Source organism: Falco cherrug, chromosome 7, assembly GCF_023634085.1.
Source record: "Falco cherrug isolate bFalChe1 chromosome 7, bFalChe1.pri, whole genome shotgun sequence".
NCBI classification, from domain to species: Eukaryota; Metazoa; Chordata; class Aves; order Falconiformes; family Falconidae; genus Falco; species Falco cherrug.
In genome coordinates this window covers 36,030,165-36,046,413 of record NC_073703.1, presented here as the reverse complement: position 1 = coordinate 36,046,413, position 16,249 = coordinate 36,030,165, and the positions used below count along the sequence as shown (strand labels likewise).

Here is a 16,249-nt window from a genome sequence, read left to right as displayed (position 1 = left end):
CTTCGTTTCTCTTCCCTTAGTGCAGGCTTCCAAGCAGTTCTGATTCCATCCTACCATCCTTTTTCCATATAAAAATCTGCCTGTCTGGATAAAAATTAATGCAAAAATGGGAAGCCAAGACTCAGTGTAGAGGGCCTCCCAAAATTCATGTGTATGAGTTCCCTCTGTTCCTTCACTGCAGCCAGTAAGACCCAGCCTCCTTCAGTCTTCCCCTGTTTCCTTGCAGAAACTAGAATTTTTAATACTGGTAGATGTTAGGACAGATCTTGGAGAATAAAAAAGTCCACAAAGTCAGTCTTGTATGTTGCAATTAAGTAACAAAATACTTGTGGCAGTGTGGAAGGGACCTTGAGAGGTCATTTCTCTATCCTCTTGTCACTTAATCCTTATGAAGAATTGTTTCTCTGTCTAGAGGTAACTTGTTCTAACTTGTTTTTTAAAACGTGTGATTATACCTTTTTTTTTTTAAATCCCTCCCAAGAAATGTATGTTAATGTGCCAATTGTCACCTCTAGCAAAAAGGTGTTCCGTTTCTTCTCTTCTGCTCACCTGCCAAGCACCAGCAAACTTCTCATGCTCAAGTAGGTTGGGGGTAGGGGGCTGTCGATGGGAAGTGGTGGAAGGTGGAAGACAAGGGAGTCAATCCAGTGCAGCCATGCTTTGTGCTGTTGTTTATTCAGTTTTTGACTGCTGTTCTTCAATTATTGATGTCATACATGTTGCATTATTTCCCTTCCATTTAGGTTGGACTCACTTCTGCAATCTGTGCTATCTTTTTGCAATGCAGAGTAGTTCAAAAGCGCCTCCAAAGGAAACTACTGATTGATCATCCGCTAGACCTTCAACCCTTAGACAGTCAAAGTGAAAGGAGTTTAGGAGCGAGTGGTATAGTGCTGAGTCTCTGCAGTCCCGAATAAAGCTTGAGGTGTTTGTCATGCTGTCAGCCTTGGAAGCCCCTGCAGAGTGAGCTTGTGACTGGTGCTGAAGTAGTTGTAGCAGAGAAGAAAGGAAGGAAAATTGAAAGGGTGATACAAGTGGTGACATGGGAGCACTTTCACAGTTTCAGTAACTGTAAAAAGCTGAACTTGGGAGTCTGAAAGAGGGAGCCAATACATAAAGGAACAAGTAAAAACAGAATGAAAGTGTAGAGAGTGGAAATATTTCAACTTGTCATAGACTGTTTGGTTTCTAAAGTGGCGTTTTGCATGTGAATGATTCAATAATACAGGGGCACAAAGATCGTAACACTGGTGCTCAAGTTTCAAATGTAAAACTGACTGGTAGGTCAGTTCTTTGACCCACCAGAATCTTGCTTTGACCTGTCCAAAATGCTGGGAGAGAGAGCCATCGCTTCTTAACAGTACAGGAAGATCGTTATGCTAAGCTGGTCAGTCTGATCATGAGTTATTTTTGTAACAGTAGTGATACCTTATCTTTCTATGTTGGAAATCATCTTGATCTTTAACAAAGAATGGAAATACAATCATTAAGCATAGTTATTACAGTAAATTATGTACAGTTCCACTTATTTTTAAGAAGTCATAGCATCTGCCTCAATTCTGACCACATATGCATGACAGTAAAATGTATTTGACCACATTTGCAGTCATGTGACAATAAGACATAGAGTTCAGCAGTGCTTATGATTAAAGCAGTGTACTAGGACATTGTGCTATGTGAGTAGCTTGTATAATTTGCTGTATAAAGCAGGAAAAACTTAATGATATTTACAAATTATGATTGAAGAAATTGTTACACTTGAGAGACACAGATTTTTTTTCCATTGTGCTTGCTGCTCCTGTGCAGTACAAAATACAATAAACGATATGCACTCAGACAGCAGACCTCAGTCAGATGCATAGTTGCTTCACACTGCATAAATTTTGATAAACAATCTGTTTCCCAGTAGTTTCTCCAGACCGTTTCTTACCTTTTTCTCTCCATGCTGCAGCATGAAAAATCACCTTTGGAGAGGAACTGGAAAACTTCAGTCTAGAGGGAAAGCTTTTATAGCTGTATACAGCATTGGTATGGAGAGACTTCAGTAACCTTTCTGAAAGTCATTGCTTCTACTGGTCTATAATTAGCCACACAGGAAAAACAAAATCCTCTTTCAAGTGTAGTAGAAAACAAATAGATCAAATAACAAACACCCAAGTTATTTAGCAGCTTTTCCCCAAATATGCTGGTCACTGTAGTAGTTGGTTAAGTAGTTCTGAGTGGATAAGTACATGTCAACTTTAGTAGTAAATATTGAACTTTTGATTAAAACTCCTGTTTCTTTGAGATGTCACTTATATAATTGGGTTTGTTTTCTATCCAGATAGTATCTGCAGTGCAGTATTGCCATCAAAAGCATATTGTTCATAGAGATCTCAAGGTGAGTAGGAAAAAGTGTGTGAAGTGTGTGTGTCAGCTTCTGTACCTGTGGGTGTAATATTTGTGCTGATAAAATGTAGTGTATATTAAGCTTTCTGATTTATTTTTTCTTGCATGTATTATAACAAGTTTTGGGGAATGTTTATAGTATAGAACAACTTCAAATAAAGGGGAGAGGATTTGTAAGGCTTTTAAATACAGAAATTTAATGGCTGCTGAAAGATAGCTTCTCACCCTGTGGTCAGATTAAAATCCCATGCAAGTCAGTGTTAAGCTATGAGATCTTTTTTTTTTTTTTTTTTTTTTTTAAATTATTTTCATAGAGATATGACAAGTTTTGGTCTCAAACAAAACGAATTACCAGTTGTGATGATGAAGCTGAAGTATGGCTTCTTTGTAGCTTGGCATGAAATGGTATATCCCTTCATTAAACTGTGCCTTTCATATTAATAGCAATGCCAAATAACTTGTTCAATATATCATAGCTTTGTAATTCAAAGCCAACAAACCACAGATAAAACACCACCAATTAAAAAAAAGAACTTGAAAAAAGTTTAAAGATTATGTATATTACCAAGCTTTTGGAAAAATGCCACATTAAATACGGCTAGCACAACTACATCTTTCCATCTTAATAGATCAAAATATAAGTTAAAATAACTCGGGACGCGTTTCTGTGGAGAAAACAGATAGATGGTAATAACACAGTTTTCAGGCAGCGTAACAGCTTCCACAGCCTGACGCTGTTGTAGAGAGATTTTTGAACTAAGGGATATACCTAAAGACCTTGGAAGGAAGGGAATGTTAACAGATATTTCAGCTTTTTGCCTTTTAAGAATGAGTAAAAATGGACAATAGCATTGTAAATCAAGTATTTTAAGTTCATTTTGCAAACCATTCTTTCTCTTCCAGGCTGAAAATCTATTGCTAGATGCAGATATGAACATTAAAATAGCTGACTTTGGTTTTAGCAATGAGTTTACAGTCGGAAATAAACTGGACACCTTTTGTGGCAGCCCACCATATGCTGCTCCAGAGCTTTTTCAAGGGAAGAAATACGATGGACCTGAAGTAGATGTTTGGAGTTTAGGTGTTATTCTTTATACTCTTGTGAGTGGATCTCTTCCTTTCGATGGACAGAACTTAAAGGTGCGTTTTTGTAGGACGTTGGGCATGTTTATGTAGTATTAATTGATTTGCTGCTTACAACTTACTGTTTGTTCTTCTGTTACCAAGGAACTTAGAGAAAGAGTGCTAAGGGGAAAATACAGGATTCCTTTCTACATGTCCACAGACTGTGAAAACCTCCTCAAACGTTTCCTGGTGCTAAACCCAACAAAAAGAGGCACTCTAGAGGTAATGGCACAAATAAGGTGCATCAGAAAGCTAAGTCTTCTATTTTGCAAACTGTATTTTTGAGCTGTAACTTATTACTGTCATAGCATTCCTGAACAGTTTATTTGGAGTTCGTTTGGGAAGGGGAGGTTGTTGAGTGAAGCATATGATTTCTTTTTAAGATTATGTTTATTTGGGTTACAAGACACCTGACTCCACAGCTATTATCAAAATGAATATGAAAGTACACTGCGTATGTCATATAACTTTTCCTCGTGGTTACCTTGTGGATTCCTGCATTAATGGATGATCCATCAGGATGATTTCCACACTTTCTGCATTTTCAAATGTTAACTGGAAGTATTGGCTACTAAGTTATGATGTGGTTGACTTTTGCCTGCATTTTGTACCATCATGGAGGAGAAAAGCCAGACCTGCTACTTGTCAGAATTGTCGCGCTGCTTCTGGTCTGTGTGGCTTTTAGCTTTCAGCTGTGTGCTAGAATACAGCTGACTGGGAAGCAGCTTGGGTTGATGTGCAAAGTTGATTCTTCTGACTGGAGCAAAACAAAACTGAGTAGGTGTTGGGGCCTGTTCTAGAAAGGAAAAATTAGAAAAGGCCTTAGTGTTTGGTAGATAAGGGAATTCTTTCATTAGCTCCTTTTGTTTGCTGCTACGTGTATTGTACTAAAAAGCCTTTCTTTTATAGCAAATTATGAAGGACAGGTGGATCAACGCAGGGCATGAGGAGGATGAACTTAAACCTTTCGTTGAACCAGAACTAGACATCTCGGACCAGAAAAGAATAGGTAATTGAGTATTTTTCAAAATATGATGCTGTTTGCATGATGTGGGTGGGTTGGTAGTTTTTTTTCTTCCATCACTCTTTATTTGTTTGCTGTTTGGAATAAGTAACTAATCTTCTAATATTGATATTTCATCAGGCTTATGTTCTGACACTTAATTGTTTTGTTTAATTCTTTAAATGTTCCATTCTTTCTCTTGAACTTAGCCAGCCTAAACATCTGAGTGTTTCTATTACTTACAGAATGTGTGTTTGTTTTTAGATATTATGGTAGGAATGGGATATTCTCAAGAAGAAATTCAAGAATCCCTTAGTAAAATGAAGTATGATGAAATTACAGCTACATACTTACTGCTAGGAAGGAAATCATCAGAAGTAAGTGTCATTCTTACAAATGCAAAGAAACAAAGGAATTGGTGTCCTTAGCAAAGTTAGAAGCAAAAATTAAGTCAGTAACTATAGGCATTGCATTCCTGCACAAAGTCCCATTACACTTAAAAGCACATTAATCTAATCATCAGTGTCAACTGTCCTAATGATGCTGTGTTTCTTCTCACCCTGATCTGATTTAATAAGCTCTTGCCTTTAGGCTCCCCAAAACTACTCTGCTTGCTCAGCAGTTAGTCCTCTGAAGGACTTCGTATGCCAGTTACTGTCCTGTCTAGTCTAGGAGCTCAAGTGTGAATAAGCCAGCTGTAAATATTTTGAGAGAACCAAAGAGCAGGACCAGTCAAGCTAAAAAAAGGTCTTGCATTGCAGATTACCTTTCCAAAGGATGCTGAGAGGGCTTGGCATCAGTAACCTGCTCTTGGTTTCTTTGCTTGAGGAGTTGGTGTGGTGGTTTCTATGAAAAGTATCCTCTCCTTCTGTTAAAATCTTAGAGAACTCTGAGGAGAGAGTACTGAAAGTAGAGATGAATTTTCATTTTCTGGTGGTCTTTTGAGGACCACTACTGCAAATTCTACTGAGTTTTTACCTAGGACAGTTACACAAGAATCTTTAGAGAAGTTGGGACCTCTAAGCAACTTCCTTGCTGTCACAAATTTTCCTGTGTACCAGAGCCATCTTCCTTCTGCCTCCCTGTTACTGCTTCCGTAATGTGGTGGACGTTTGATTTGTTTTGTGTGAACTTCTTGTTTTAATATTCTCATTTGTATTGTAGTTGGATGCGAGTGATTCAAGCTCCAGCAGCAATCTTTCACTTGCCAAAGTTAGGCCAAGTAGTGATCTCAATAATAGCACTGGACAATCTCCTCATCACAAAGTTCAGAGAAGCATATCTTCTAGCCAGAAACAGCGGCGGTACAGTGATCATGGTGAGCAATTCTTGTTTTCAGTGTTGCAGAATATAGTGACTTCCAGTTCTGTTTGGTTTCTGCATTTGTCTCCATCCCCCAAAGGTAAGGAGGATGACAACAGCGTAGCTCACAGCATGGTGGTTAAATAATTTACTGAAGAACTGATTTTTTTTAAAATTGGTTATGTAATAAAGCATTCAAAATGGAATGCTGAATACACCAACTTAATTCTCTTATTCTGCCTTGTGTTGCCCCTTGCATTCCTGACCACACTGGGAAACTCTTGTTTCACAAATTGAAGAGAATGTGGCAACCCCCTTTTTCATGAAAAGCACAGCACTCCTCCCCCATGCTCTTGTATGTCTGTTCAGCTTTTGTTTCTTTTGACACTAGTAGGTCAGCTTGTGTCTAAAACTTGAAGAAATGTCAGTTTGCCAATATTTCTTGTTTCCTGTTTCCTGAGGGTAGTGTCACTTGACTACTTAATTCTGCAGGAATTAAATTTCTGAAGAATAGTGACTCAGACAAACTTAGAACTCTTCTCTTTAATGAGTGTGCAAGGTAGTAGCTCAGGGTTTTCTAATTATCTTAAACATTTTCCTGCTCAGATGCTAACTCATAAAAGGAGCCTGTTTAGGCCTACTTTTAAATACCTCAAGTGCATTCAGAGGTTGCTTTCCTTGGGGGATTCTCCTGGGATGACGGTTGCTGTTTTTTTGTGATGCTTTTATATATTTTTGTATTTTTATATGTGTGTGTGCGTATATATGTATGCACTTTTTGATTCATTTTTATTAAAACACTAACTACGAAGTTGATGTATCTTGATGTATCCTCTTCTGAGGAAGTGTAACTGACAGCAGAAAACACAATCCTGACATCCCCACAGGCTTTTCCCAGTGTTCAGGAGCCTATTAAAGCAAGAGAGAGCTCGGGACTGTTGAAGGGACTGCCTCATTCTCAGGTATGCTGGAGCAGTTTTTTGTTCCCAGCACACCCAGGGAGGCTGGTGGCAAATTGCCCTTGCTTCTGGGCTGTTACAGGGGCACTGTCAGCTGGCCATTAGTGCTGGTGGTGATCAAGGGTTGTGTCACCAGGTACCTGTCTGAGGAGCCCAGTTCTATCAGAAATTGGTTTGAATGGCATGTGCCAGCTTCATGTTAATGAAGGATCATCTGATTTGAATGAGTGGGTAATTACTTAAGTCTCTTAGAGATGACTCTAAAGGGTGTTCCCTAGCAGGCCAAACCAGTGTCAGTACTCAAAACACCAGAAACCTCCATTAAATTCTTAATTATTTCATGGGAATGAAGTAGTATTTACTGTCTTCTAAAATACAGTATTTCGATAACTTCAGTAATGAGCTTCTGCAGCTCTGATTCCCAGTGTTAATTACATTGATTCTCATGTGTGAATACATTTGTATTGTAGTGAAAAACAGCTACTGAACTTGTTTCTTTTGTTTGTATGTTAAGCTGGACCATCCATCCCCTCAGTAGTGGCATATCCCAAAAGAAGCCAGACTAGTACTACAGACAGTGACCTCAAAGAGGAAGGAATTCAGTCAAGAAAATCCAGCAGTAGTGCTGTTGCAGGAAGAGGAATTGCACCGGCTAGTCCAATGCTTGGAAATGCCAGCAATCCCAATAAGGCTGATATTCCTGAACGTAAGAAAAGTTCAGCGGTTCCTAGTGTAAGTAGAAACACTTATTTATCAAAAGTTACATGTTTTTGAAGGGTGAAAAAGTGTCAAACCGTTGATTTATTAGTGGTGCTGATTTTACTTCTCATTCATCAAGAGTAAATGTAAATATCTTATACTGCTGCTTTTTTTTTTTTCCCCTGCATCAGTCAGCTACTCAAGTTACCTCTTTTATATTCCTGAAGTAGTTAGTAGGATATCTGTTAGTGAACAGAGATAATTTGGGTATTTAAAGATCAATTAAAAAAAAAGAAAAAAAGAAACTGAACCCAAAGGCTGTCCCCTGAAATTTCATATGAGTTGTTGTGATATCACCAATTACTCTTCTGTGGCCTTTGTACAGAAGAGTGAAATCTCTAATTTCATTATCCTCTTTTATAGTTTCATGTGTATAAGAAGCCACCTAATCTTTGTTCTCAACATGCTATTCCAGGTCATAGTTAGTGTATGTTAAGATTATCAAAGAAATGTAGCTCTAAAACCTGTCAAAGTGTATTTCAACCCATTTTTAAAAGCAGTGTCTGCCTTTTGTCCTTGTGGGCTTTTTCCGCCAGCCCCTAAACCTCAGAAACAACAAAAACAAGGTGCATAACTAGTAAATTTACAGGGTTGAGCAGTAGGCAGTGTGCCAAAAGAAGGAAAATCCTTTGTACAGTTTGGCTTTAACTTGTATACTCTGTGGTGCCTCCCTCTGAGGCAAAGCTGGAAATCTGTTTTCATAAGCAGATTTCATTAACTCTCATCGTGTAACATTTAATTTCTAAAACGTCAGGATTTTGTATTGAAAAAAGTCCTTTTCAGAAGAAATAACCTCCCAGTCCTTTATTCAACTTACAATGGAGTGATTTTTTTTTTTTTTTAAAAAAAACAATTTATCCCACAAAGCTGTAATATTTGGTCATATACTTAGCACCATTACTTAGAACTTTCTGAGCTCACAGCTTTTTAACAACCTGAAGCAAAAGAAGTAAAATAAGATTTGTTTTACTTTATTGGCACTGTATTGTCAGTTGGTTCAGTGGCTGATAGTGACTTGGCTGGAGGGTTTTGGCAGAGAGATTACATGTGAAGACACATCTTCTATGGTAGCAGCTGTTACTCATAAATGTGAACAAAAGCTCATGATTGTGGGGGACCCTTCTCTGATTTTTGTGGTCCCCTGCCTTTTCCCTTGGTTTTTGATCAGTCCAGAAACCATTCAGATTTTGTTTATACTTACATGATAGGATAATCAAATCAGTTTTGTCCTACATTGGACTTCAGTACTGTGTAGTGCTTTATTCAAGAGCCTCATATCACAGTTACAACATTCTTTACCTTTAGTACCTTTAGCATTTTGATCTGTTATTCTACATCACGCCCAAATCCTGGGGATTTACTCCAGTAGCCTTACTTCAAATTTCAAACTACTATAGCTGCAATAAAATTTGAGCTTATAACCATAGGATACTTCTCTCTTCTGATGCAGTGCACAGTGATCCAAGTGATCTTTTGCAAACAGTGGTACAAGGTGGTGAAGATGGAATCAAACTTGTCATGTCATTCAGTCAATGTTTAAAATTCTCTGTTTATAGCTCTTCCTGTCAGACAGTGGAAGCTGTTTGATTGTTTTTTACCTTTTTGTTTGGTTTTTTTTTTTCCCTGCTGGATATAGTCTTTTGCTTTCTGACGTTTGGGGATGGAGGGAAGCACTGACTTCTTACACAATTCCTGGAACTTACTAGGGAGTTTTATTTCTTACAGTGTTGGCATGCATCTAGAAGGAAAAAAAGAATGTTGAAGTTACCATATTGTCCTGAAGTTGAAGAAAGTTTGAGGTGGAATGAGTTTGTGTTCTCACTGAGCACAGTCCTAAAATCAGTGATATGATGAGAAAAAAAATCACTGAAGAGGTAGAAAAATACTGTTTAAAATGAATTATTACTTTGACAGATACAGCAAAAGTAGTAGAACTGGTCCTCACTGGAGACCCTTAGCCAGTTGCGTGCCACTCTTATAAAATAACAAAGCTTACAAGCATGCACTTAAGGATAAGTATTGTGATTTTAGAGCAGATAGCCAAGTCTGGGTTTGAAGTAAGGGATTCTAAGCTGTACTTCTAAAGTTGACAGAGCATTTAAACTCTTGCAAACTAGTTCTGCAAGCTAAACAAGTGCATGTCAAAAACCTCAAGTTTGTCAGGCAAATATCAAATCCATAATCAAAACCTGCTACAGGGGTTGCATAGTTAGCAGCAACAAATAACTCCTTGTTTAATAGTCACAGCTTTGGATTTTTCCTCAATGCTTGTAATAAGGCTGCCCAGAGCCCTTAGTATAGCTTTAAGAAAACTGGAATAGGGGAACAGATGGTATGTTTGGAAAATCATTTGGGACGAAAAAACATACTAGTGCTCTTAAGTAAATAGATTGGTTCATTATTGTAAGTCCGAAGCTGATTCTTTGAAAGTCTTTGATCAGTCCTCACCTTGGTATCTCTCTTAATGTGAATATAGCCTTGCCTAAAAGTGGACACAAAACTAGGAAAGAGGAGGACTCTGTACCACAAATTCATCCTTTGTGCCGTGATTGAACCTTGTGCATGTGCTCAGAAGTCTCAACATGTGCTTTTGCAAGTGTCAACACCACCTGCAAAGAAGGCAGATGACGGCAGGAGGATTGAACTTATGCAGCTAGCCCTGACCCTAAGGGTTGTCATTCCATCAGGGTCTGTAGTGCTGTTTGACACCAGTTTGGGGCTTCCTGTGCTGTGCACCTGTGCAACTTAGTCATGTCCAGAGATTAATAGTCTGTAGATTGGCTGAACAAAAAAGTTGTAGCTGAAGAACTTCCTTGATGCATCATGAAAGGTCTTACGCTAAAAAGTGTAAAGGCCCCAGTACAAAGGCTGTATTCTTCCTAAAACTGAAACTTGAGAGCTTGAAATGCTTAGATCTCCTTTCACAACCTCTGAAATCTGAGCCAAACATAAAAAAATGTATACTGATACTTCTTTGCATTCCAGAAGGAGTTGGGAAAGTGCATCTTTAGAGTCCTCTGATTTCAGATATGAATACCCAAACTTGTCCACTCCCAAAGCTGAAAACGCATAGTCTTCAAAGCTTGATCCAGCACAGATTGTCATCTTGTCTTTCTTGACGTATAACATCACAGTACATTTTAAAGTTATGTGGTATCTTCTCAAGGGAAACAAATACCTGATGTTCTAAGGGAGCAGGTGGAAAGAAGGAAGCCACCCATTATTGTGTGTTTCTCACCAGAAAAACTGCCAGATATTCTAGGTGCTTCATTCTCTTAATATGTTCAGAAACACAGGACAAAATGATCTGCAAATATTAACATGCAGTACTTCAATGTACCATTGGTTTGCAGTGTGACCTCTCAAGAACATATAAACAAAACTTCACCTTAGGTGCACAGCTTTCATTGCTGGCAAGTTTAGTAAAGAGAGGAGAGTTTGTACAATGACAAATGTCAGAGGAAAGTAGAAGAATCAGGGATGATGTGGTTACGGGGTTTTTTAAATAAACACACTCGAAGGCAGGGATGTGTGAGGAGTGAGGTACAAAGAAGGGGCTAAAAGGACTTCTGTTCATGCTTGGCACGTGCCTGTCCCTAAGGAATATCCAGTGAAGAATACCTGAGAACCCACAAAACAGCTACTTACATCTTATGATTTAATTAATAGTTCTGATAATCTACAATACTCTTGATACTCTTTGTACTTTTTAACGCCAGAAGGTTGCACAGTCGACTTTCTCATTTTTATTTGTATATTCATGTAAAGATGCGTGACTGGCCACCAATCTTTTAAACAGACAAGATGGCTTCATTGTCAAATCTGCAGCTCAGGGATCATGTTAGTTGAGACACCCCATATAGCAGATATTGTGCCTTACGGCACTGGAAGAGCTTTTGCTGGTTATTGAGAATACTCCACTTTAACAGTTTTATTTCAGGTTCAGAAACAAAAAAGGTTTGGCTACTCTCCTTTTGTGCTTGAACTACTTTTTCCTTTTTTTTTTTTTTTTTTATCCTTCCCATGATTCTCTACTGTGACCATTTATGTGAAACCTTTTCTTAATGCTATTTTTAAAATCAGCTGAATTTCCCTTGTCTGTCATAGCAGTAATTCTTCAAAGAGCTCCAAAAGGTTAGTTGAGCATGATGTCCCCTGCCTGATTCTTAGTGGCCATCCTTACTCAACATGTGCTTATCCAGGTGCTGACCAGTTGTTCCCTTAAGCTAGCCTCCTCCAAGACTTTCCCCAGCAGTGATGTTTAAAGTTAATAGTCTATTTTGCTTCCTGCTTTGCCCCGTGATCCTTTTCTTTAAAGAAAAGTTTTAAAGGTTTTCTCCACTTTCCAACCATATGCAGTTACCTGTGTTATGTTCTTGGGGTGGGAAGAAAAAATATAAGGCTTGCCGGCTTTTACTTCCTCTACAACCTGGGGGTGCATGTTTATCTGGACCACCATGCTTTTCCTACAGTAATTGCATCTAACGTTTTATAATTCTGTTATCTGTGAATTACCCAGCTTCTCAGTCGTTCCTGGAAAATTGACCGCCAACTTGGGCATATCTCCACCCTCTTTCTCTGTAAAGACAGAGGCAAAGTAATTCTATTTCTTTTCTCCCCTCTAAAGTAAGGTCTGTAGTTTTAAATTCCCCTGGTTCACTTGTCCTCAATGTATTATGCTTGTATTTAGATGTATATTTTTTAAAATGTCTTATTAAAATTCTCTGCAATTTGTCTCTTTAATTTGACTTATTCTTCCCTGTTTTTAAAAATTGTGTAGTTTTATAGTATTTTAATACTAAAAAGTCCATGTTTACCTTCCCACTGAATTTTACCACATTTGTTTCTTCAGTCTTTGCTTTTCCTGTCTTGTTTAAGGGTATGATTTTAACTAAAGGAAAATTCTACAATCTACAAGTGGTAAAGTATTTAAAAAATAGACCATAAAGACATAAGTTATCCAGACGTAGATGAATGCTATACGTGCTGAGAATTTGTAATTTAGAACATTGGTAATTAAAAACTTTGAGCAAAATTAATTTTGAGCCATCAACATAAGAGAAGAACAGCTTGTTAGAATTATTTTTTCTGATTCCATTATTGCTTAAAAATACTGGAAAGTGTCTGTGTATTAACTTATTTAATTATTGTAAGTTTTATAACTATGTAGAACTAGCATGAAGTAAAACAGACTTCAACTGTATGTAAACTTAACCCCAGAAAAGCCTTTTGTGGGGAATAACAAGCCTATGTTTTTTAATTGTAGAATAATACTGCCCCTGGAGCAATGACGCGGCGCAACACTTACGTTTGTAGTGAAAGAACCACTGCTGATAGACATTCAGTGATACAAAATGGCAAGGAGAACAGGTATATGAAATGTCTTCCTATGGTGTCTGTCCCTCGTCTTCACACTTCCAAAAAGTTGTAATGTCTAATTTAAAAATCGGTAATATTCTAGTGTAATTCTTAATGAAAGGTGAGTACAGATGTTTGGTTATGGAGCACTTGTAAGTATGTTGGGATTTTTTTTTCTATACTTAATTCATACAGTCTTTATACTTAGAATGTAAAAGGAAGTTCCTAATTTCTGATTAAGTACATGTCATATTTGTACAGCCTTCATCTTAAATCAGTTGTTAACTGCTGTGGCCAAACAACATACGCTTGTAGAAGAGGCTTATTCAGGTCAAACTACAAAGTCCATCGTTCTTGGGCCATTCTCTTTTTACATTTCACTCTAATCTATACTTTGGGATTAAGTCTCAGGGAGAAAGTCGATTTTTTTTTTTTTTTTTTTTTTTTTTTTCCTGAGCAAAGGTGAAACTGTGATAGGCCATTGTCTTGGACTAATAACGTTCCTTACTGATATTCTTGTAGTCTGCTTCCCAGTATTTACAGAACTCATCTTGAGAAGGGAAGCACTAATATCTCCATATTCTGAGTGAAAACAGTCAGAGGAATAACAGGTTTCTTCTTACTTTGCTGAATGAGAGCCTGACTGCAGCATGCAGTGGAATTGGAGTTAACCATTCATGGGTTAGTACCGTAGCAACATCTAGTGCCATTCTTCCTCCCTGTGTAACAAAGATCGAGGAGAGCTGTAGAAAATAAATATAATTGTGAATGTAGACATTAGGTATAGAGTAACAATTGTGAGGAATAGCAATGAATTTCCTGGCTGGCTGAGGTGTTTTAAGATCCAACCAACTGTTGTTCACGGAGTTTTACTGGTCTTGAAAGCTGGCAATGATTAAGTAGCTGACCATTGCCAGGAGAGTACCCAGATAGCTAGTACTTAATAAAAATGCTTAAGCTTGGAGGAATGTGTACCTCCCTCCTACTCTTCCTGATTTTCTCCACCCCTTCCTAATTTTGTGATATACTGTAAAGGGTGGGAAGAAAATACTTTTCTTCTAGCTCGTATTGAAGTTGGTGAAAGATCTGCCATTTTTGCACAGAATTTTTCCTCATCCTCTCAGCAGTTTATAAGGAAGAGTGATGAAGTTGTGATGTTGAATGGAAAGTCTGTTTTGTCCCTTGTTTGACTCCTGGAGCCTAGGGATAAAGAACATGACTTTGACCCTGTCTCTTCCTCCTAGCTTTCTGCAAACTGAAAGTGATTAAGGAAAAAGTCAAGTATAAGTTTGAAGAGTGCCAAAAGTCTAGCTGGCCACCTGGGCCTGCAGTCAACTGTCTTGTGAAGTACAGCACGGCTATTTGGTACTGTCTTTTAGTGTGTCTGTCTCAGCCTTCATTGGTTAGTCCTTGTTAATGTTACCAAGTTTGTTTAGATTAAAGCTCATCATCCTTTCTTTGATTTGATATGTTAATAGCTTTTTTCTTTCCAAGCTCTCTTTGGAAAATGAATCTTTCTGTCCAAAATAGTTTTGGTCAGATTTGATCACTTGATTTCTTGTTTTAATAACATATTTGTTCATCTTTAAACTAATATCTTAGCACTATCTTGTCTACAATTTCTTTATTACATTTTTTAAAGTTAGATATTGCTTACTAGGAATGCTTGAGATACAGATGTCCCCTTAATTTAGGAGTAACTTCATATTCCTAAGAAGATGTCTTTTGAAGTTATTTTTTTCCCCTCAGCTTTGAGTTTCTCAAACTATTGCCTTTCTGCTTTTTGTCACATATGGGCATGAAGCTCAAAGTTAATATTGAGTGTTACTTGGCAACTATATTCATTCTATTTTATATCCATAATTGCTTATCGTTATTTTACCTTTTATTGTCAATATGGTATCTAAACTTCATTTACTTGTCCTACAGACTCGCCCTCTGTTTGGGTCATTTGAAATGTCTGAGCATTTGTATTCTCACTGTCAGGGAAAAAAAAATCTTCATGGCTTTTTATTGCATACTTTTGATTACTACTTTGTTAGTCTTTATAGAGGGTTAAAATGAGAAAAGTTAATAAGAATGCATTGTTAATTGTTTTACAGTTGGGAGACTTCTCATTGTCTGAAATGCTTCAACACTAAACTGCACATTTGTTTTGGCACAGTTTCAGAATTACTGTGATTTGGCACAGAATTCAGAATTTACATCTGAATATATTTTGTTGCTGTAACTGGACAAAGGCTTAACTGATCACATGAAATGCAGGGACCTTTAATGCAGGCTAAATCAACATGGCTGTTGATGGGACTGGCTCTTCAGAATGAATTCTGCCTGCCTTCAGGTGTCTCTGTAGTATCCCTAATTATACACCCAACTTGGCAGAAAGTAACTTCAGAAACTTGTCAAGGTTACAAGATCTGAAATAGAACCTGGGCTTTGTATAAATCCAGAGTTTTGTTAAAAATGCTTTTTCTGCTTTTGAAATGTCTGTTGGTGACGTGTTAAAGGCAGGAGTAATTATAGAGACTGGATTTTAGGTTTCCTGTAGCTGTGACCCAGTGAAAACTTGGGAGACGATGCGTGCAAGATGCGTGCATTTGAAGTCTACTTTCCATAGAGAAAGTGTTAGTTTCTATGTTGCACATTGAATTCTGAGAAGGCACTATTTCTGAAACTAAGGAAGCTTTTGAAGAATCAATAGTCCAGGTAGTGGACTTGATGTTGGAGAAAGTAGTTTTGAAGACCCCGTGCCAGATTGGTAGAAGCAAAGGGTTTTTAAGTCTCACATCCCTACTTCAGCATATTGTGTGGCTGACACAGGCATTCTGCAGGAGATGACTCGGTTGGCTTTCCTCCAAAGTCTGAGCATTAATTAACGCACTTGGGGACTCGTGAAACGCTCTTCATAATGATAGGCAATTGCTTGAAATCATTTGTAACACATGATTTACAACAGCCTCAGATTTTTAATAAGCCTTGGCACTAATTGGTGAATGTTAGCACGCTGTTTCTGTGTTCCCAGGCTAGTAATCCAAGGAAGATGATTTCTAGCAAGGCTTTAGAGTAAGATATATAAATGCTTTAATATGTGCTCTCCTGCCTTATTGAAACCTTTAGTTATTACATCTTTGGAGGCAAATGACTAAATGGAACGTGGGTCTAATGTGTTGTGAAACTAGATTCTTTATCTTTTACAACAAATTGAGAGGAGAGGAGCTAGAAGTGCTTGAGAGGCTAGTGACCAATTATTTGGGGATTACTTCATTTTGGGGTATTGCTTTTTAGATGAGTGTTCATTTCCTTACAATTTCTCAATACCCGGGTGCAATGTGAAAGCTGGGCTGTGTTGCAGGAT

The 16,249-nt window shown here is 37.8% G+C and overlaps 1 protein-coding gene across 17 annotated transcripts in view; it reads left to right on the top strand.

Annotated features, from left to right (window-relative positions):
* MARK3 (microtubule affinity regulating kinase 3) overlaps positions 1-16,249 on the top strand; it is a 63,568-nt gene that overhangs the window by 32,940 nt on the left and 14,379 nt on the right. For all 17 annotated transcript variants that reach the window (XM_055717314.1, XM_055717310.1, XM_055717312.1 and 14 more), the window contains 8 exons: positions 2,324-2,380; positions 3,292-3,528; positions 3,616-3,735; positions 4,423-4,522; positions 4,781-4,893; positions 5,681-5,834; positions 7,292-7,509; positions 12,803-12,906. In XM_055717314.1, coding sequence (XP_055573289.1) covers positions 2,324-2,380; positions 3,292-3,528; positions 3,616-3,735; positions 4,423-4,522; positions 4,781-4,893; positions 5,681-5,834; positions 7,292-7,509; positions 12,803-12,906 — 1,103 coding nt within the window. The remainder of the gene's footprint in view (positions 1-2,323; positions 2,381-3,291; positions 3,529-3,615; positions 3,736-4,422; positions 4,523-4,780; positions 4,894-5,680; positions 5,835-7,291; positions 7,510-12,802; positions 12,907-16,249) is intronic.